Here is a 22,577-nt window from a genome sequence, read left to right as displayed (position 1 = left end):
TCTCACTGTGGCATCAAGGCCGGTTTGGTTGTGACATTTTGTTTAACAAGTTGAGACAAGCCCGCAGGTCATCTTTGAAGGTTTTTTTATTCAACAGATGCAAATAAGTTGTCAACTGCAGCACAGTGTCTACTTACAAATAACCCCCTAATAAAACATTAGAGATGTGAAGAACTGTGTTGAATCTGAGAACGGAAACAGTCTGCGATAAACCCAAGCATCAACAGAGAATTCATATACAGCTGAGCATAAAAACAGCATGAACTCTACTTTGCATATAATGCCAGCATGTTACATAACAAGTAGACGATTGAGTTGTAGAGGTTTTTTTCTACAAGATTGGCACTCCGGCAGCTTAACGATTAAGGATCCCTAAATCACACACCATACACTCGAGACATCCGTGTCTTCTTTGAAACAGGGACTTCAGAAAAAGCATCCAGTATTCACTCTGCCCTAGATTAGCTATTTTCATATAGTGACAAAAAATTAAAAAAATACATTTATATGCACTGTTGTGCACATCAAAAGGAAGGCTTTCAAGCTTTGTTGCACACTTGTTATTGTTCATTCTCTGAAAAGCAAAAACCAGAACGAGTTAGTTTGTATTTTAATTGATTTCTCTCACCGACAGCACAGCTACACTTGGATGCCAAAAATTGCTGATGTGTACTTGAAAGCTTGAAGAATGCCATCGAGGACACAAAATAAAGAGGCAACATTTGGGGCTGTCTTGTAGCTGCTGAAGTTGTAACCGTCTACGAGAATTCGAGTGCTCAAGTGTAATGATTAGCCATGTTTCCACCACAGGAACATCAGGGACTAGGAACCTTTGGAGGACCAGGGGCTAAATTAAGTAACAGGGACATCATTTTAACCCACAAAGTCAGTGTTGGGGGTGTGTGTGTGTGTGTGGGGGGGGGGGGGGTTGTACTTTCCAAAAGTACAGGAACTTTGGGGGTGGGGCTTGCAGCACAGAACATTGCTGATTGGTCTAGTACTCAAAGCATTTATTTCAGCCACTGTTTTTGAAAATCTGTAGCCGCAAACTGGTTTGTGTTTTTGTTCATTGTGCTTTGAACCACTAACATGGAGTTACAGAAAAAAAAAAAGCACGAGACAGATGACAAAGCCCAGACCTTATTGTTTTATAGTCAAACACCGCAATCGCTGCAGTGGGGATGCAGACAACAGGATGAAGGAACCCATTAGTCCCTGAGAGTTAAGATTTATTCTAGGTGGAAACGCGGCTTTTCATTGTGAGTCATTAAATAGTTTGTGAATTTAACATACAAGTATCTGTGTTGAGCTTTTCAGAAGTATGTCTGCATCAGTGTATTAGCAACATTTCTGTGTTAGTGGAGTGTGCAGGGGCGAGTATGTGAAGGTGGATGAGGTCATTGGTTGTGGCTTGACTGTGGCTCAATACTGGACTCTGCTGCATCTTCAGCCTCATGATGCATTTTGCTGAGGTGTTTAACAAGGCTCTCCAGTTGAGGGTTCCCCCCAAACTCCCTGATGAGGCGGTAGGACTCTATCTCCAGGTCCCGCAGAGTCTGACGGGTGTAAGCGAACGAGCCTACCTTCTCCAGGTAGTCCACACAGTATCGTTTGATGTCCATGTTCTCCGTGCGCTGCCTCAGGATGTTCTGCACCTGGGTGCTCTCTGGACGCGACCATATGGCGTGAATGGTGGGGAAAGAGAACTTGCCCTCGGTCAGGTCCTCGCAGAAGCTCTTGTTCTCGCTGTACTCACGAGAGCTCAGGTTGGCGTAGTCGTCGCGGATCTGGAAAAAGAGGCCCAGGGTGTCCAGGAGGGGTTTCAGGTCCTGTTTCCAGTCTGAGAAGAGCTGCATCAGGCCAACAGCCAGGCCGAAGAGCCCTCCGGTTTTCTGCAGCACCATGTTGCGGTACTCCTGCTCAGTGGGACAGGTGTAGGTGTCCCTCCAGTGGATGTCCAGACCCTGACCGCGGTGCAACTCCAGCAGCTGCCGGGTAAACACTCGGACAGCCTCAGGGTGCTCCAGGGTCAGCACCTTCTCCAAGCCCAAGAAGTAGACGTAGTTGGCCGAGTTGATGACGGAGGGAATGCCATAGATGCTGTGAGCGACGGGGAAGCCTCGCCTGAGCTTGGAGCTGTCCTCGATGTCATCTATGAGCAAGCTGGCATTGTGGAGCATCTCCGTCACCTCGATGATCACCTGAACATGACACAAACATACAAGATTTTGCAGAAATGAATGCGTAGTTTGAGAATTATTTTATAAAGCGAGGCAGCTGGATTTTTCAGATCACATGATCATGTCATATCACAAATCCATCTAGGCAGGCTTCAAAGTGGTTCAGACCAATCAGTGTAATATATATAGTGTCCAATAAGAACTACTGGCACCCATGGGCATGGTTTAGGTGAGATGACAAGTGACTGTTCGCTTGAAAACAACAATCCTAATGAGGTTAGTGTAGAGTAGACGCTGTTATACCATCAGTTATATCAGAACAGCACTGAAGGCTTTTCTAGATTTTTTCTCAGCTTCAGTAAGAATTTGATTTACTAACCGGCTCCGCTGGTAGCACTCTCCTACTACATGATATGGTTTGTTGATGCGATTGGTTCGCCCATGACAGACAGATGGTTCTTCCAATGACCTGGCAAGTATTTTTCGAAAGGGCCTGCCCTTTTCCAAACAGTTTCTAAGGGCAACTTCCCAGATGGTTCTGTGTAACAAAACCATCTGGCGGGTGAGAATTACTGTGCCTGGAAAAAAACACTCGTCACATTTTCCATTTCATAGCATTTAATGTTTTTTATGTTTTGCTGCACTACTTTCAGGAGCTGTTACAATGACACTTATGCTGAGAAAACATCCTTTCCCTCCTCTTGACTAGTGACACAGACAGTAACAGGTCCTCAGGAGCTCTGTCTAAATTATGCATTACAACTTGTATACAGCAGAGGGTGCCATGTCTACACTCTTGCCTCGCTGCTGCACTAGTGGGTCTTTGTCAGCAGACAAAATAGTTTATGCAGAAACAAACGAGGCAGTCAGTCAGAGGGAAGAGTTGAGCGAAGACATAGTCACATTCAGAGATCGTCAAGACTGCTGTCCATTTTATCTCATCTGCTCTAAAACTGACCAAGAGAGCACAAAAGTAGCATGATGAGCTTAGAGATCTAATCACATGTGCACACTTTCACCTCAGGGCTCAGTATGTAACATTAGCTGTAAATGAGGAGAAGTCTTGTTCAGCCCTTCTCACACCAAGAGGCAGGACACATGCTTAACAGACACTTCACTGTAATTATTTATAAGCTCAGCGAGCAGTCATTTGTCAGTGGAGCAGACAGTAAACGTCTTGTGTCCATCAGGAGAAACCTCGATCTGATAACCAAAAATGTCTTCAGTTCAGGTCGCTGTTTGACACAAAACAGCCAGGGCTGCCATCAGGTGTCTGCTGTCTCGTGCTGGCCGTGCAGCCTGCTGGAGTGCTCTGCTGATTTAAAAGACAAGTGTTGTGGCCCTGTAATGAAAGCTGTTTGTATGGCACTGGGGAAGCACAAAGAGAGACTCAGTGGGTCAGGCAGATGGCCAAGGCTGGGCCAGTTGAGCAGTTTATCCGCCAAATACAACCTTTCCTTCTGCAGGGTCCCGACACTTGCTCGCCCCGCAACCTCAGTGAGCCACTTATAAAAGAGAGGGGGGTTGTGGGTAAGGCTACAATGAATGCACACATGAACGAGACAAGTGTTATGTAGCCAGAGACGTGCTCATGGATTCCAAGGTTTATTGCAGACTGTGGTCTTTGTGAATTACAATTCCCCCATGAGCACAAAATTCACAACAACAGCTTCAGATAACAGCAGCCATCAAACCTGAACACAAGCACCGACAATTTTCAAGTCTTGGAGTGTCTGGAGTCTCCAAGGAATCGAACTGGTCAGGCTGCTACTCTTAATACTGCCATTAACGTGCCCGAAGCGTTTACCGCTCTGCAAGACTCCATTGATTATTACCAGAGGTGACTCAGAAACTCACTGTTTGCCAAAGCTAAAATCAGTGCTCTATTAAGAATGTGGAGACTGCTTCACAACAAAAGAGTCCAATATATTGAGGAGAAAATACTCTGAAGCAGAATATTCAGTTGTGTGTAGACGTGGCAAAAGTCCACACATTCTTTACTCAATTAGAAATACAGATACTTGTGTAAAAACAGACTGGTAAAAGTAGAAGTACTGATTCAACTTCTTTACTCAAGTAAAAGTAAGAAAGTACAGGCTGTGAAATGAACTAAAAGTATAAAAGTATCCCTCTGAAGGACATTTCTACCGCATTTCTGTGCAAAACTAACTGAAGCTTGCGTCATATTAGTAGAAGTCAAAGACTATTAACCTTGAAGGTAGCTCAGTAGGATTTGTCCGAGCTGTTCCTAAAAGGCACCAGAAAGATAGTTGATTGTTGAGTCTCATTCCCAGGACGTCAAATACTGAAATTGTGGGTTGGTAAAGCTGAGCACAGCAAAAAATTGAGAAAATAGGAAAATCCAGGCAGAGGGCTGCAGGGGTCCCCCTCTCCATCTGTTTCCATCTTGTTTTGTCTGCCATGTGTAATATAAACTGATGCAAAATAAAAATAATTGATTATTTCCCTCAAATACATACAACTAAAGTATCAAGCCTGTTTTGGAGTAGAAAGTACAGATATTTTTGTTAAAATGTAGGGAGTAAAAGTCAAAAGTTATAAACCTGAAAAAGTATTTGTACTTGATTACTTCCCGCCTCTGGTTATGTGCATGCATAAAACCTGTCTTACTTAGAGGGACTACAGTAGGTACTAACCATCGAAAACACACCTGAGTCAGGCTGCTGAAGTTGAGCCAAGGTTTTAACATGTTCATCCCACATGATCACACACCATGCCTACTGGATTGTGTCATCATCATTCATTTGAACAGCAGTTTTGGTGTGAAAATAACAAAATATTGCAGATGTCCGACCAATTTGTGTAAAAATGCTCAAGAAACCACAGTATAATGTTAATCCGGGATTTATGTTTTATATATTTTTTTTATTATGTGGTTTGTATCCTTTTGTTTTTCTTCATTGATTGTCTTGTATTGTTTTTTGATGCTGTGTGGTGAAGCTGAAGACAATTTTCCACAATGTGATAAAGGAGGCTGAAACAATCAACTCATTTACTATAACAGGGTTTTCCTGCAGTGTTTGCTAGAACGGGAAATCAGTGACACCTTCACTGTCATCATAAAGAATTAATACACTTTTAAGAAATGAAACATTAACATTCAGGGAAAAGAGCAGAGGAGCTATTCCACCAAAGGTCATACATTTAATGAGTGTGGCTGTTGCTTAAGCTGTCATCTATTAACTAAATTTATCATGAGATGAGATATATCAGGATCTGTCTCGCTAACTACCTCTGAACTATTTCCTGGGGAAACCGTGCAATGCAAATGTATTAGCCTGATCCAAGCTTCACTACAACACTGTCTGCTGATGTCACAGCTTTGTTTCTTTGAACCCTCTGACACTTTACAGGCTATATCTACACTGTACTCTCACTCTGCATCAGTAGCATTAAGACCTAGAAGAAGCCCTGAGCCCAAGGCAGCAGATATTCTCATGACTGACACATGTTTTCAAAGTAAAAGACAGCAGACAGAATAAAAATCTAACCTTTCTACACTTTTACAGAGAATGGGAGGACGCCAGTCAGATAAAGGTCGCAGGCAACTGATGTGTACAGAGGGAATTTCCCAAACCGCCTCAACCTGTACTGTACTACACTGCAGAGAAGCACATAGGGGGTTTGATAAAAAAATCACTGTCAAATGAATGAGACACTGTGCCACTGTCACTGCTTCTGTCTTTCTGTAGGCATGGTTGTTTCCATGGAGGCGACTTCTTGGCAGCAGCGTGCTAATGATGACGAGAGGAGTCTGCATGACGGGTTCAGCAGGAGTTTACAGAGCTGCTACACACAGAGAGAGGCGGGGGGAGACAAAGGGAGTCATGGGGGGAGATAGTCCTTTGAAATGTGAGGTAAATTTAAACCTTGACTAGCTGCTGTACCATCACAAGGAAATTCGGTCTGAGGTGAAATTATCAGGAGAACAAAAGTAGATCTGCTTACAATCCGCATATGAATGTAGTCCATATGAACTTCCAGCTATTCTACATCAAGAGACCTATCATTTAAACTCAAAACTCTTCATGTAACACGTCAGTACAGCCTCATGGAGCACATGTACTACTAAATTGAAAACGACAGCACTTCAGTTGAGAAATGTAGCAGCATGTAATGTGAATATAATCAAAAATGCCACTCTGAATGTTGAGTCACTGCTTTTATTAATTTTGCAAACTGAATTCATTCATTTGTAGACACACAACTCACTGTAATAGTAGCAGTGTGAAAGCTGTGATTAAGTATCTCTCTACTGATACAAAGTGTTAGATGGATGCTGCAGCAGGAGGAGGGCAGACATGACAAGACTCATCTATAATACTCAATAATTCCTCAGAAGAAGCTGACAACTTTATTACTCCTTCACACAGATGCAACTATTTTTCTTTTCATCACATTGGGGGAAGACTTTCTTGTGCACTGGAAGATGAAATGACCACAGCGGACAACAGTGCGACCTCTGAGCATCGCTGCAGAACTGAGATTCCTCTATTTGGGGGAGGGTTTATAAAACATTCAGGAGAAAGGGAGACCTGTTGAACAGCAAACCTAATGAGACCTGACAGTCTCAGCACTTAGCATTCTGCACTGTGATAGTCATGTAGATTCAGAAAACACACATTAGTCTCCATATCTTTATCACGGGACACAGGACCAGTATTCAGCCATAACGATGCTCATGCCATCAGTCTAATAAGGTCAGTGGGCTGATCTCCATAAACAGACATTGGGGACTGTCCTGCTGCTTACTAAAACCAATAAATCCTAAATGGCTAAAATGAAACCGTATGAAAAGCAGGAATGCCAATCAGCCTGCTTCAATCTAATCAGGCAGCATCCAAGAATATGTTACAACACTGTAATGGATGAGCGGAGGCGTATGTTTGCTTGGGACTTGAATCATGTTAATCCTTTGCTCTCAGAAGTGATCATGAACACGAGAAGCTGAAGGAGGAGTAGCCTCTCAGCGGAGATGAATGTGGCTGCAGTATGTCTTAAAATACACAAACAGTGTCTAAATGATGCCAAATATTTCCTTCTCATTCTCAATTAGTGCACCATGGGGAATACACTGTACAGTAAAACAATACCCTACCATGACCTATCCATTTTCCTTCAAAAAGCATAAGCCAACTGATTTTAAGCATCTCTTTAAAAGATAGCACTGCCTGCCATCATACTCCACTATAGCACCATCATCCCACTTTCAAAATAAGGTGTTAACTGCATTTTATCATGCAATATTAGCATTCAATTAACAAAATATCCTGGTAACCAGCAAAGTCATATTCAGGGAAATCCCTGGATTAAAAACAACAGCTACAAAAACTAATACAATTACCTTTGCAGTGATTAAAGCATTGCTTTTCCTTTAATCGCATTAAATTTGTCTTTAAAGTTGGATGGAAACACCTAATTGATTCTAGTCTGGGGATCAAAACAATTTCACAGGAATTTGCTTCATAACAGCTCACATGCAGCAAGTTAAAGTGCTTAGTGAACATAATTTAAAGACCACCTCAACTCACAAGGAAGTCTCTCATTCCCACCAGTAATACCACTCTTCCTCATTAAACACTCTGTTCAAATAGATTATTATCCTTTTAAGATGATGTAGTGAAATAGTAAAAGACGAGGGAAAGGCAGCAGATAACGGAGAAATCTGACTTGGCATGGGTGAATATTCAAGAGAAAAAAAGTCTTCAGCCAGTTGTAGTTGTATCAGTTGTAGTGAGGCGTCACATGACCAGCATGCATACGAACTCGTAAAGACAAAGACGTGTCCTGAATGCGAGTGGCAAAACAGGAAATAGGGACGGTTTGAATGACAAACAGTGAAGTGAATTCATCGCACATTATTTGCCCATGTTGCAAAGCACATTCCTAACCCCGAGGGAAAAGCCATTCTTTGATAAAAAAAAGGGACAGACAACATACAACTTCTATAAAAACAGGCAAACCACAGCTAACTACTGTCTAAGCAGCTTTGTGAGATGAAAAAGCAGATGTGGAAGTGGAAAACGCATTATCTGACAAAGATCCTGTTTTACATCATTCATCTTTATTGAAGTGGTACAAATAGACTTTTTGTGGGCAGGTTCCCCTCCCCTTCTTCTTGGATTCATGAAAGCCTGTGATGACTGTATTATTTTCTTTTGTATAGCACTTAATTTTGTTTGTATCCCAGCCATCAACAGTTAAGTTAGCTGCTACTGTTTTACTTTCCTTTTGTTTTACTTTCTTTTTAACATAATTCTGAGTCGTGATTACACATGCACCACTGCTGAGCAACTTAAAAGCCCCGAGTCATGAGTTGACACCTTGAAATGAAACGGTAGATGTAACAGAGCAAAGTGTGTTTTCAAAATGAAGAATAGAGAGCCAACAGTGCAAGTGTTATGAATAAATCCACAGTGGGCAGTAGTGTTTGTGTGTATTGTGTGTGTATTTTCACATATTTGATTAATTCTAGGCTGCATTTGTATGTAAACTGTGCCTTCATTATTCTTTATTCAAGTTCAAAAAGGAGCTCTGCTGTGCTGTTCTGGACGTGGGGAAGAAATGTGAATTGAACATAATAAGCTCTGATCTGACACAGCTTGGTATTGTTACCAACATCAACTGTAGACTTAAGAGCTTGGTCGGTCCTCCAACTGGCTTAACAACCATCCACCAGAGCAACAGCAGACCTTTTTAAATCGCCCCCAAAAATGTTTGACGTGGGCGGCAATTCAGAGGTCTGGAAACGGACTAATGGGCTGTGTCTTTCAACAGTCAAACAGTCAGACCTCACAAAAAGAAAAGAAACCACAACTCACCAAATCCTGCAGCTCTACAAAGCTTTTTGCTCTCGTTTAGCTTCTTGTTTTGGTTTTAGGCTTCTCATATTTACTATACAGGTCAGTCTCATTACAGTCTTAAACTTCTGTAACAGTAAGTAGCCATTTTCAGTCAAAAACCAATAAAAAAAAAAAGCTCACACACACTGTGATAAACACACTGTACACAACCTACCCAGCACCAAACCATGGACAAACTTGGCAACTAGCAAATGAGGGCTCAATCGCATTGCCAATTTTTACCCCTACCCCTCATCTTCGTGTGCCAAACTGCCCCTGAGAGCGCAGTTACAAGGAGTAGTGGTTAAAATCCCCCCCTATGAAATGGGGCATCCATTAAAGATTCTCATACATCATCAGATGTCATCGATGTCATTTATGTAAACAGACATGACCAGACATTTCCAATATGCCGTCTTTAGCTGTGGTGATTTCTCTAGCGTTACCGTGACAATGATAGTATTATTACAATGACATTTGCCATTTATGTGATGGAGATAGGAAAAGCATGGACACTCACAATTTGTTCCCAACTTCATGCTATCAATCAAGTCATGAAATAAAAAGAACACTTCTTCACTACCTGGCCACTAGCAGTGCTAACATCAACAACCCGTGCTCCTGCCCTGCCAGCCTGCAGTGAGTTATAGGAGCAATACCAAGTGCAGCAACTTCACTGTGAACTTTAGTTAAATTTCAGGCATCACTTTGCCTTCACAAGGGTGGGAAGTCAACATGAAATGCGTCAAAATGCAGGACTGTCACGAATAAATCAGCAATAACAACTTGGCATTAACTGAAAACCACGTTAGCCAAGATATCAGCATAGCCCTCAGTTTGAAATTTGGCTCCAAGACCTTCGTTTGGAGGGCCATGTTGCCCCAACACTTCGTCACATCCTTCTATCTTTATTCTTCTATCAACAAGAATCAGGACACCCTACACCTAGTTGTGACAGGCATAACAGAGGGGGAGGGCTAAGTCGTAGGGGCAGGGGGTGTATTGGGATGGGGCCGAAGAAAGTAGAGCATCATAAAAGCTTAGGATAAAAAATATAAAGGGGTAAACATTGGGTGTGCACTTGTCAGATGGCCATAAATGTAACTCAAATGGGATGATGATATTGGACCAAATCTGCTGGATGTTTAAGTAAATAACTATCTATATATTAGCCAATCAGCTTGTTTCTGAGTTTCTCTGCCCTCTGGTTCCTTAAAATTGTGGGGCTTCACTTCTCTTACTCAAGATGAACTCTTCAAAAGTGAGTGTACGCACCACCTACATGGGCGAACAAAATGCATCCACCCTGAACAATTCATGAAATCAGCAATAAGAGAATGCTTTTTCACCCTGCAGATCAAACAAATGTAGAAAGGGGTAACTGTTCTGGTTTTGAAAGCATCGCCCCAGCGTTTTCATTTCATTCCACTTGATCCTCAGCTGCATTAACAGCCTCCTGTAATAAATCATGGATGCTCTACACTCTCGTCCAAGCTTTACATTTACATTCAGTTTGAAACAGAATACTCTGGTTGCATTACAAAATAAATTGCCTGAGCAAAGCATCATTTCACCTTCGTGGACCCATCTGCAACAATAAACATCGCACAACTCTGAATGTTAAGAGGCTTGAAACGGCTGATTTCTCACCTGCAGTTTGTCCTCGGGAACATTAAGCCAGTGGTTAAACGCTTGGGATAGTTTTGTCCTCACTTGTTTTCCTGAGAAGAAAAACGGAATACAAAAGCTTGTTAGTCAAAAACAATAAAGATCAAATTTAATTGCATCTTTCACACTGATTATTGTTGCAATCATCAGCTCATTCTACATTAAAAGTAGGTCTTACTCTAAAGGCTTTGCTGACATGAGCCGTTTTTCTCTCCGTCCTTATGTTGCTGATATTTGAGAATGAACATTTTGTTGAGATCTATATTAACAAAGCTGGTGCGTGGTAGCTACATATCCCCAGAGAAACCACATTTTAAAGGAAAATTAGATTGCTTTAGAACCTTTGTCTTATTGTTTTAATTTCAGGTAAACATGACACCAATTTCACCCTCGCTGCTGTAGAAATGAAGCATAAAACACCTGCAAAAAACAGCTTTACAACAGAGTCAAATGAGACCAAAACAATGCCAGCCTTGTACAGATGTTAAAATAATTCAATCCCACCTATCTATAGCAGTCATTTAATAGTCTAAAAATCCAAAACATTTACATCTTTCTTTCTTTTTTGTATTGCAGAGCTAATTCGGTGTTAACTTGCAGGTCAGCCTGGGCACACAACTGTGTTTAGCCAACAGTGGAGGTGAGATGTGACCTGGCTCGAGTTACTGAGAAGTCAAAAAAGAGAAAGGTCTTGTTGCTGCTCTGAATGAGACAGGAAGTTTTCTGTTGTTCAAAAACATGGCTTAAAGGAAGTCTTTCTTTGACCCTACTTGAAAGCCATTTCCAGCTGAGTGCTCACATTCACAATCTCAAACAGTGACAGGGTGAGTACATACCATACAAACCTACAGACATATTTGCCAAATCTATGACAAGGACTTGTGTTTAAAATATCTACATTTTCCTTTAATGAGAATGTCTGTTGCAGGACTTCAAAATAATCGTATCTTTCAAGCCTTAATGACACAGTGGCACTGCAACAGAGGAAAACATCCTGACTAACTGACACACTTAGGACCTGTCCTATTTACCTAAATATAATTCTGATGTGAGGCCAGTCACTTCCACACTGTCAAAAAGTGATCAATCATAACTAAAAGGACAAATAAAGTCTGTCTCCTTAACAGCAGCAAATGAGCGCTCGGTCAAGATAAATTAGACTCAATAAAACTGGGATGTTAAACATACACAGAACTACACACATGCACATTGTAATTTCTCAAACTGTTCTGTTTTATTACCATTTGGAGTCATCGTTGTGTAAAATACAGCCTCAGATATGAGTACAAGACATTATAAGACAAATCTATTTATAATCAAACCGTCATCTACTGTTTATTCAGTGAGATGTTAAAATGAAAACCATATAATTTACATAGTGAGACCATATGCTGCTGCCAAAATACAGATTTAAAATTTAAGTACCATATTAGTCAGCTGTCATGATTGTGGTACAAATGCACTATAATATACTACTATTATGATTATATGTAAAACAAAGAACTGTATAAGCTACAATGGATGAATTGAAAGTTCAAATCTACTGTGCCACAGCAGTAACATACATACACGAGCAGCATTACCTGATAGCACAAAGCTAGGTTAAAACTGACCAACAAGATGACATTGCGTCTCATCTCGTGTAGTTTATCGTTCATGTTAGGTGAATGTTTTTTGCGATTATGTCTCCTGTGTATACTAGTCATTCACATTCATCTTTTTAGGCATCTTGCTGATGTAATGATCAAGTGTGACTAACAAGAAGTGAGTGGGTCAGGGCTCAGTGTAGCTCTAGGACTCATCAGCAGTACACACGGCTTTTTGATGACCTTTAAGATTCATGTCTGTACATCTTCAATCCAATCTGCAGTCACTGACATAGAAAGAGACTCACCTGGCAGCTGCAACAAGTACTTGTATGGTTCCAGCAGAATTCGCTCGGAGGCTGCTTGTGGGTCACTGTCCATCGCTTCAAGTTTACACAAATCTATAGTGGAGGACAAAGAACACAGAAAAGTAAGAAAAACCAAGACTGTCATTGTTGAAGATAAATGAGCAGCCCGGAGTATTTATATGCTGTGCTATTCAGCCTCATAAAACTTTTATGACAAAAGGTCAAAATAAAAAGATCCATGGAAGGATTTTTGTTTTGAACAATGAAGATTGCCCTGTAATTAATGCTGGTTTCAGCTTCACCCATCTGGATCTACAAAATGGAAAAACAACTGTTTTTCCATTTTTTTTAATGAATGTGTTCATCTCTCAAGACTTAGATGTGAATATTGAACTGGTTAAAATGCACAAACTGACAAGGAAGAACAATACAGATGTTAGATGATTAGAAGACATAACATTTGCACTCCACTTTGTATCTTTAAGCTGTGTTGTTTATAGTCTCATAACAGTAAACAATTACTTTGCAAAAAATGAGCCATCAAGCCAACCCTCTGTAAACTAAGATTATTAATTTAGAGATTAGATAATGTAAGAGATTCAAAATCAAATCAATTGTATTTATATAGCCCAAAATCTCAATCACATTGCGTAAGTGGGCTTTACAATGTGTACAGTGAACAACATCCTCTGTCCTTAGACCCTTGATTCGAGTAGGAAAACTTGATTGAGAGCTGGTTTACAAAGTAATAGTGATCTTACTGAGCTCTGAAAGTTAAAAGGCTGCAAGTCCTCAATTACATAAGCAGAAGCAGAAGTAGTGAAGATGTGTGTAATAGAAATTAGTGATAACTGCGGTATATTCGTGTTGGGTTCTTGTATCTGTTATTTCTCAGCACCAAACTTAGAACTGGCTCTTAACTGACAGATCTCAACCAGTGTTGAGTAGGAACAAATTGCAGAAAGGAGCGTGTTGACATGACACGAACAATGTCTGACTCAAAAGCCATCTTGGTGTATCTGACATCAGATACATAACTGCACAATGCTGCTAGTCACGTAGCAGCATAATACACAGGAACTATATGGGTATCATCTGTGAGTGATACTTTTACCCACAAATAGTACTTTTTCTTTAAATACGCACGTCATTGAGACACTGTATTTGTAATCCACTGTGTGTCAGACACATGTGCAGAGCCATTATATCCCCTAGTGCATGATGTCACACTCATCACATGACTGGATCAGTTACAACAATGACATGAGTGGTGAATCACAACTACTGGTTATGAATGATGTAGCAATAAAAATAGAAAGGCTTGGCTGTCTGTGACAGCTAATGATTATCACAAAAAAACTACTTTAGGTTTAATTTAATAAAAAGTCAGGACTAAACGGGTTACATCCCAGCTGTGTTATAAAGATCTATCAGCCAAACAACCTAAAAAGAAAAGTGTGAAACCTCTATCTTGACAATATAACATTAGGGAACTAAATTCAGTTCAAAAAGGAAAACATTCACTGCAGCTCTGCTTGTGACATTGACACACAGCCTCACAGCTACTCATAATTAAGTCATCACACTGCCATGACCTTTTCTATCAGATAACACAAAGCTGCATTTCCATTTCCACCATGAGATTTGTATTTACGGAGTCATCATTGCTTTTGAAAAGCTGCCACACCCTAGCATGTAGCTAAAGAGTTACAAGTTCAGGTACAAATGTACACAACACTGCAATAAGCTTAGTAAATTGGTAGTTCAGTGTAAAGTATAATTCCACAACTTTAATTGTAGACTTCAATGAATACATATGTCCATCAACAAGTGCCTGACGAGACTATATCAAAATATAGGTCGTTTCCCATTAGATACGTCAACTTCTCAATGATACCTATAACATACTTACACTTTGAAATGTTGGGATATTGAGTTTCAACAACAAGTCAAAACAGAGTATTGAAATAAGTATTGATTCTTAGGCAACAGGTTTTCCCCTCATGTTGACACCGCCTTAAACTTTCCCATCCCTACAAATAACTTAAACGATAACATTAATCAACTTAAGATAACTTTGACCCAAATACTAAAAGAAAGGACCACTAAACTGCTGCTGTTACCAGTTCACCTCAGGTCCCCTCCACTGCACTTCACTCCACCCACCTTGGCTGCTGTCTGTTCAGTCCGCTGACTAACCGTTCCTGTGTTCGTTAGCCAGACTGCTAGTTAGCTAGCGTTAGCAGGCTAACATAAACGCGCCGTTTTATCACAATTGAGCATTTCTTCCTTTCTTTCTTTGTCAAAATAAAAACTCCCACTTCAACGCTGGTCGACTAAGGCACACGATATGACTGCCACATCCACACTTTCATATCATTTTAAGCTCCGCGTGTTACTGGCTAATTTCACCATGCTATGCTACGTCAGTGCAGTTACCACTGAGCACTGTGCTGACACTTTTCACGGCGGGCTAGCATTCATGAGCTACCTATATATGCTCCTTACAGAGCAGGCGCGGAGGAGGAGGGGAATGTAACATGGGTGCCGCGAGCATTGTGTGTTGCCGTTCAGTTGCTACATTGCCCGGCTAAAGCTTCCGACCTACAAGTAAAGCAGGAAAACAAGCCCCCCGTGCTGTCGTTGTGTCGTCGGGCCACGCTGTAACATATATCGAGCACATATATGTGTTCCAACACTGGGAGTTGTAGTTTTTCAGTGTTTTTCCTCCCTGTATTGTGAGAGCCACCCAGTAGGATTACTTTTTACACCTTACCATGGATATTTTTCTCTCGCGTCAGCCAATCATGTGCTGCTAAGGCGTCTCCCGTCACTGTGGCATCCAATGGGCGGGCGCCCTTTGGGGAGAGGCGGGATTAGGACGCCCGTCAATCGTTCTCAGGAGGCGGGGGCAGAGGATCACAGAGAGCTAGGCTAGAGGAGCTACTCAACAAGGCAAACAGCAGCGCTCTGCGAAAACGACTTTTACCCATCCGCATCCAACATCAACTGGGGGCCAACGGACGACGCTAAAACCTGTCAGATTATTCACATAAATGTTCCTATGGATTACTAATACACTTTCGTCGAAAAATAGGAGTGTTTCTCAACTTGACAGCATAGGTAAGCCTGCTTTTGTTCGGCAAAGCCATCGCTATTTTGAACATTTTACTAGCTTGCTTCCCTGCTGCTACCAAGCCAACCTTGACGTTAGCTAACTTGTTAACTAATGCTGGGATGTGTTTAGGGGGGCTTTACGGAATGAATGAATTAGGCGACTGGACAGCAAAAAGCTGTTGGCCGAGAATACAGAAAAAAACTTGGTCTGCTCGATAACAAAGTTATGCTGTGGCCAGCCAAATTAAGCTGATGAGCACAGTGAAAGGTTATGCTACTCCGGGGTTGAATAGTTTCGAGCCTGCTGGACAGGCGCCGGAGTGTTGTGTTGTTGAGCGGAGGAATCCTCGGAGAGGTTGTCGTCGAGCAGCGCCTGTCATGGTTGTTCCCCGATAGCCGTCAAAAGTGATAATACACGAAACCATCGGCGACCTGTTTATGCTTGACATCGCTGCAGGATGTGATCGTTTCGACCAGCGACCGAGCGGTGTAATTTAACAGGTAAAATGCATTGTCAGGCTTTTCTTTTGTGCCAACAGTGTCGTTAGCTTCTCCCGGTCGACTTGGACCCGTGTAGGCTGGACCAGATGGGCTACCTTGTACCAAGGAGCTCATCGTTTGATCAGTTCAGAGGCTCTATTACCAGATGCGAGGTGGACTATTTTCCCACTTGTGTTGTTCTCAATGCTGTGCGTGTGTGTGTGTGTGTGTGTGTGTGTGTGTGTGCGCGTGATCAGTCTTTTGCGAAATTTCCGTAGCTGGCAACATCCCCGCTAACACACTGACGGGGCAGGGGGTTTAAATGGGCTCGACGCTTTAGTTAATCACAGTAGTGGGGTTTAGGACAAGAGAAAAGACAGACGAGGCTCTCTGGCTGTGTGTGTGTGTGTGCATTATTGTTGGTGGTGGTGGTCAGTCACTCACTTGCAGCGGCTGGTCTAGCAAATTGTCTGGGGCGGATGACATTGTATCCTCCGCGATCATTCACCGCGACCGAGAGAGCCTCAAACGAGGGCTGCGACCTTGGCTCCTGTTATAACAATAAAATGTAGTCGGCATTAACGCGGTGCTGCAGCGGTACAAGTCTCGCTTCGGGCTTGACCTTGTTGCGAACCGCTCCGTCGACTTATTTCTTTGTCAGAAGCGACGTTACTCCGTGAACAGTCAGCGAAACGACCGAGACCAGTCGACACAGTGAGCATTTAGCGAAGAAACAAAGTGACTTTTTTAAAGGGGGCTGCACGGCTCGGGCTCACTTTGTTTCAACTTGACGCTGTTACTGCGACACGGGCTTTCAACATGACATTTGTCTAAAGGTCTGGTGTGGTGTCTGCCCGTGAGCAGTGTTGTTATCGCTCTATTTTCGCTGTCGAGTGGACTCTCTCCGCAGAGAGCAGCGCGCCGAGACAAGGGGGAGAGGAAGCGAAAACGAAAATGAACGGAGCTTTTTTTGTGGAAAAACCACGAGCTTCTCCTCCGAGAGAGAAATGGCTCTAACGAGGGGGGGCAGGTGAATCGCGACCACCGTTTCCCGCAATTTCCAGTGTTTGTGCGCTCAAGTGTTCTCAGCTTTTCTTTTTTTTTTTTTTTTTTTTAGCCGACTGTCAGCTACAGAAATGGCGTCATCCTCTGCTGTAGTGTTGGTATAGTCAGTGCAGTGCAGACAGCGGGCACACCACGCTGCCGTACTCAAAGAGCCGAGCACCGTGCGGCGTTCACTGTCCCCATCACTTCGTCCTAAACCACTCCATTATCCGTGCATTTTGCTGTGTGGACCGAAGGAGGAAGTCGTCTCTTTAACTTTGCGTTTTGCTCGCCCTTCGCAGCCAGAAGCCAAGCCTGACTGCTGCTTGCTTGCTTGCTTGCTTGCTGGCTGACTACAGCGCACTGGGCATTACATAAACGGCTTTAAAAGGGCTCTGCGAATGAGAGTGATCAGCCTGCCACGGTTTACTTTGCAACACAGATATTTTTGGGAATGTGGCTCCAGAGCTCGGGCACGCATACCATTAGCCCATTGCATTAGTTGGGATTATTAAAGCGAAGGATCCTTCAACTTTTCTTTCTTTTTTTTTTTTGCTTCTTCTTCTCAAATCAATTACAGCCTCAGTTCAGAATGAATCCCACGAGCCCTACAAGGAGGTTTCATGTGCAGACGATGTGTGTCTCTAAAGTGTGTGTCTCTGCCGCCCAGCTTCTACATGGCATCCAGCAGTGTAGCAGGAGAAGTGATGTCATCATAACATAGCCGTGTCTTGTTGTGGCAGACGGAAGTTGGCACTGTCTGTAATGCCTAACAGCTTCTTCAACCTCTGTTTTCAGCCCCGGATTCGTCACACTGGTCACCTAGAGGACTCATAGAGAGATGAAGGTAGGTTCATTCATTTATTCCTCCTTGCATGTGTGTTGAATGCCATGGGGGAAACTCAATTAAATCACTATACTACTCCTGCATCACCAGCCCAGTCCCATTTAACTCCTGATTAAACATGCCTTCACCAGGCATATCAAACATAAAATGTTAAAATGTAATATCAATATTTTACTCTCTCCTTCTCATGAATAACGCCGGGCTGAACTTTTACTAAATGTCAATTCTGATCTTGTTCAAACACAGGGAGGCAAGTGCTTTGGACATGGGCCAGTGCAATACATTTATTTGATAAGCATGATATTGAGTTTCCAGTGGCTTCAGCTGCATTTGCAAACACAAATTGGGAACTGGTATTGTGATGTTATGCTTTGTTATGCAATTACATGCTGAGATAGGGCCCAGGCATGTAGTGATACATGTGATTTTCAGTTTAAAAACTGCCTTCAAAGAGAGGGTCTAACCTAAATTCATCTTCAAGCTATTGGTGCATAATAATACATGAATAACAGAATAAATGAGCTGTGAAATTGACAAAATATTCAAAAGCTCTGGCATTGTATTCTCAGGCTCTATTCAATTTTAAAATGCCACAACTGTCATTGTTTGGGAACTAGGATGTGATGAGAGCTATTTAATCTTTTCTTCTAATCTTTTCATATGTGAGGCTGTTGTTATGCCTGCAGGCTGTTGTGTCTTAACTTGTCATTTGTTGTCACGCGTGGAGTCGCAACCAGCAGAGGTGTTTCCCTTTTAAATGAATTGGTGTGACGTACAATAACTTAAGCGAGAGTCTGCATTTTTTGGTACATTTTCATTTGGAGCACATAACAGCATCATGGGAAAAGAGTAAAGAAAGTAGAAGGTGTGAGCACTTTGAGAAGCTCTGTGATTGGAGAGTAAGCAGTGGTCAGAACACAAACTGCTCTCATAGTGATTTGTAGTCTGTCACTTTCGCCCTAATGATGCTTATTGTGGTTAATCAAGCTATACCACCACCCACAGACAGACACCTTAGCAGTCAACCAGAGTATCCAATTAAAATGTTACCTAAAGCATCCGGCGATGTGCAAATAGTTGCCAACACGTTTTTCTGCATTATTCATTACATTTTGTCAAAACCGTGAGAGGATATCTTTTTTTTTTCTGATCCAAAGTGTTGCCATTTGTGTTGTCTGCACTCGTACTTGTCCCATTAGTAATACTGACCTGAACTGCAGGATGACTTGTGGTTATATAATGAATTGTTTATGTCAGAGGAAAACGGTGGATTTCTGATTGTCATGTCTGGAAGTGCATCCCAGTGAAAAGAGAGAGCATCCAGGCACAGATGATGTTGAAACAAAAGGGGTTAGCACCTAAATCTCTCTTTGGGCTAGCTTTGCTGCTCAATTTCCTACAAGTGCCTACTTGAATAAAGCTTAATATATGAACCGAACATTCATCTAACTGTTGCCGTCAGTGCTCATGACCATTTTGCAGTCATTATTCTCTCCAGCTCGATAGCAGTAGGCTCTTATTAGGCGATTATTATGCTTACACATGGTTATTTTCATAACAGCTGACAGGAGTGATGTTTGAACAGTGACATATCTGGTTTAATGTTGTAGCATTTGTTGTTTTCATAGTGCTCTGAGTCATCTGGCTCTATTGATGCTTGTGGAGCGCTCACTTATTTTACTGCTCTCTCTATAGTAGGAGCATCTGCTCAGTGCCTAAACTGTAAATTGCTCTGTAACGAAGACAACTTTTCATTATGTTCATTTAGCATTTCATGTCACTTTGGCTTATGGTCTGCAGCCTTTCTTTCATCGACTGCACTCACTGCTTAAACACTGTGTGCTGGATAAAACTCTTAACATTAGACATTATAAAAGTGGATGTGTTAGATAATTCTTAACTGTTATCATGAGATATTTTTTACAATTCTTTATGGACTTAATCCGCAAAGATCGTGTAAATGCCCTCGCTCAAACTTGAATCAAGAAGTCCTTGCTCAAGCAGAAGTATTCTGGTTGATGTATTCAGCCATTGCACTTTGTCAATGACCTTGGTAACCCAGACAAGATGCAATAAAAATGTCTGAAGCAGTAATACCAGCAGTCCAGGCTCATATTAAATATTTCATTTCAGATTTAAGCACTGTCTCATAATGTCCACGCCGTCCGTCCTCTCCATCAATTCATTAATAACTTAATTCTGTAGTCTACAAGCATGTAACTGCGTGCTAAGACAGCCATGCATCAAAAATGCCTAAAGCTGTACCTTTACACTACAACAACCAGAAGGTCCTTATTATTCCTCATTATAATAAACCATAGCTTTAATCAGATTTGATGTTTTAAAACTTGTAGACTTTGTCCCTCCACTCTGTACCACTGTGGAACATGTATGGCAAATTACAACTGTGTTGTCTTCCTCTAAAACTGTAAAAAAAAAACAAAAAAACATCCAGATCATCCAGAGTTCGATGTTTAAGTGTGACTACAGTGTGATCCACTTCTTCTTCTCTATGTTTATTAATGGATTGCAAACCAACTTTCGACAGGCATGCTGCCAGCTACTATGTCTGAGTGTGTAGATGTTGCACTTCTTCAGTCAATGCACAAATTCAGCTTCATATTATTGGCTTAATTTTCAGCTACCGTTATGTAGCAGATAATATACATTTCCCAATATCAGGTCAATACTGCACATCATTGTTTGTTATATCATCATTGTTATAAATATTTATTTTCATAATCAGCGCATGGCAGGCAGAGACATTCATTTTGCAGGACGTAAGTCAGTTAAGGGGACTTTGGATCCTATTACCATTTTTGTATCCTCATAGTACAATAAAATACAACAGGTGTTTGCTTTTAGCCCGTGGCCCACCATTCATGTTCAGTCTTTGTCCTCCAAGGTTAAAGTTTTTGGGCAGCCCTGCTCGTGAGGAAAACAGAACCCAGATGATGTCATCAGGGTTGTCTTGGCTTGGGCTTGAGAGGCATTTAGCAGACTGGATCAGTCTAGTGAAAGACACTATTGAGTTGCAGAGCTTGGCTGATACTTTGGGGCTGATACGGATATATTGGCCAGTGAACACAAATGTTTTGCACTGATCAGTCAAATGTAGTTATCAAACACTTGTGACAGATGTATGTAACAGAGGCAGGAGATTTTTTCAGTTTTACAATAATCTTTATTGTTATTATGGTGGTATAGCATCTTTTTCTACATTATAATCTCTTAAAAAAAGGTTTTGTGTGGGCGCATTGGTCGGGCTCTATTGAGTTGCATTATGGGAAATGTAAGATTTAGTCTTTTTAAAGCTTGACCTTTGCTAGAGGCACAAAGCTGCTTCAATTTTGACCACTCTGATTTCAGTCTGACTCTTATGAGTCACCCAACTTTATGGAAGCACAATATTGAATCGCTAGATTACTCCTTTAACTGTCGTTGGCAGTTCAATGTTGCTCTCTTGTGTCAAACAGTAACCGTTCAGACAGCTTTTGATCGAAGAAAATTGCCGCGCTGTCGTGGGAGTGAAATGTCGAGTTTTTCCTGCATTTAGACGGGTTAACAGCATGTGTTGCTGCCGTGATGTGGTACATACTTAAGCATTTGGGAAGAGGCCTTCAGCAGGCCAGGTGCAGCAGGCTGCTGTAGTTGAGGACGTCCCTGCCTGGGAACCAAGTACAAGTACTGAAACCCCCACTGAGGCCTCACTGCTACGACTCATTTGGTAAGCCTATGCAAAAAATAGAGTATTTACGTTTTGGAGTTGGCCATTCTTTCGAGTGCACGTGTTTGGTAAATGGTCAGGAAATGGGTTGCCCTGAGAGTATAAGCAGCAGTGATTTATTTTTATATATATTTAAATGCAGAGTTTATTAAAAGTTCCGTCGCTGGGTTAAATTGTATGTGATGCTGCAGGAGGAGTGGATTTGCTGGACCGCTCTAAATTTGGGGTTATATGCCCGTAAACAAAAGGTATTAAGAGTGTTATTTTTTTGCTGGTTTGAAGCAGCCACGGCATTGCCAAGGCAACTCCTGTTGAACAACCAGTCACTGGAATTGTAGTCACTCTGGTTTGGACAAAGAGGTGATTCACAGCAGGATTATTGTACGTGTGAGCTTGGCTGGGAGCGAGCTTAATTCTCTCCTGCATGCCTCTTGCATGTTCCTTTGTTTGGCCTACAAGCCTATTCATTACAGCACAATATAATGGGTCAAAAACTATTGTTTCTAATTTTCTGTAACGCTGCTTACCACCTCAACGGTATGTTCACAAAGCGTTGGTTTATAGAGACATCAATATATTGTAACTCTCAAAATTAAATAATTGATTTGTTGCACTGCAATTAAGTTCACTTGATTTCACTTAGACATTGAACTGTTATGTCATTCTGTTTACACCAAAAGAAAAGCACAGTGACAGTTTCATTTTAGCTCTAAGAGTCACACAATCTGGATTAATTCCTGGGCAATGGCAACGTAGT

The 22,577-nt window shown here is 41.7% G+C and overlaps 2 protein-coding genes across 5 annotated transcripts in view; one reads left to right on the top strand and one right to left on the bottom strand.

Moving 5' to 3' along the window:
* Positions 1–68: 68 nt before the first annotated feature.
* On the bottom strand, positions 69–15,242 carry ggps1 (geranylgeranyl diphosphate synthase 1). 3 transcript variants are annotated; one of them, XM_073482630.1, is made up of 4 exons: positions 15,214–15,242; positions 12,606–12,698; positions 10,694–10,764; positions 69–2,201 (listed from the first exon to the last, which is right to left on the bottom strand). In XM_073482630.1, exons 2-4 carry the CDS (start codon positions 12,676–12,678, stop codon positions 1,398–1,400), a joined length of 948 nt encoding a protein of 315 aa, XP_073338731.1. In that variant the 5' UTR covers positions 12,679–12,698; positions 15,214–15,242; the 3' UTR covers positions 69–1,397. The 3 variants fall into 3 exon arrangements, with proteins under 3 accessions (XP_073338731.1, XP_073338729.1, XP_073338730.1); XM_073482628.1 differs by lacking the exon at positions 15,214–15,242 and adding an exon at positions 14,772–15,190; XM_073482629.1 differs by lacking the exon at positions 15,214–15,242 and adding an exon at positions 14,518–14,747.
* A 280-nt stretch (positions 15,243–15,522) lies between these two features.
* arid4b (AT-rich interaction domain 4B) overlaps positions 15,523–22,577 on the top strand; it is a 44,424-nt gene continuing 37,369 nt past the window's right edge. For both annotated transcript variants that reach the window (XM_073481373.1, XM_073481374.1), the window contains exons 1-2: positions 15,523–15,728; positions 18,045–18,093. In XM_073481373.1, coding sequence (XP_073337474.1) covers positions 18,088–18,093 — 6 coding nt within the window. In that variant the 5' untranslated portion in view covers positions 15,523–15,728; positions 18,045–18,087. The remainder of the gene's footprint in view (positions 15,729–18,044; positions 18,094–22,577) is intronic.

The sequence above is a fragment of the Pagrus major genome, chromosome 15 (genome assembly GCF_040436345.1).
Source record: "Pagrus major chromosome 15, Pma_NU_1.0".
Classification (NCBI taxonomy): Eukaryota; Metazoa; Chordata; class Actinopteri; order Spariformes; family Sparidae; genus Pagrus; species Pagrus major.
Note: the sequence above shows the minus strand (reverse complement) of the source record. Positions and strands in the feature narration are given on the sequence as shown.

Excerpts from the sequence above, each read along its gene's own strand:
- ggps1 (XM_073482630.1), bottom strand. The coding sequence starts at position 12,678 with ATGGACAGTGACCCACAAGCAGCCTCCGAGCGAATTCTGCTGGAACCA. Across the intron at positions 10,765-12,605 it reads GTACTTGTTGCAGCTGCCAG|GAAAACAAGTGAGGACAAAA; the intron begins GTGAGTCTCTTT and ends TTTTCTTCTCAG. Across the intron at positions 2,202-10,693 it reads TTCCCGAGGACAAACTGCAG|GTGATCATCGAGGTGACGGA; the intron begins GTGAGAAATCAG and ends TGTCATGTTCAG.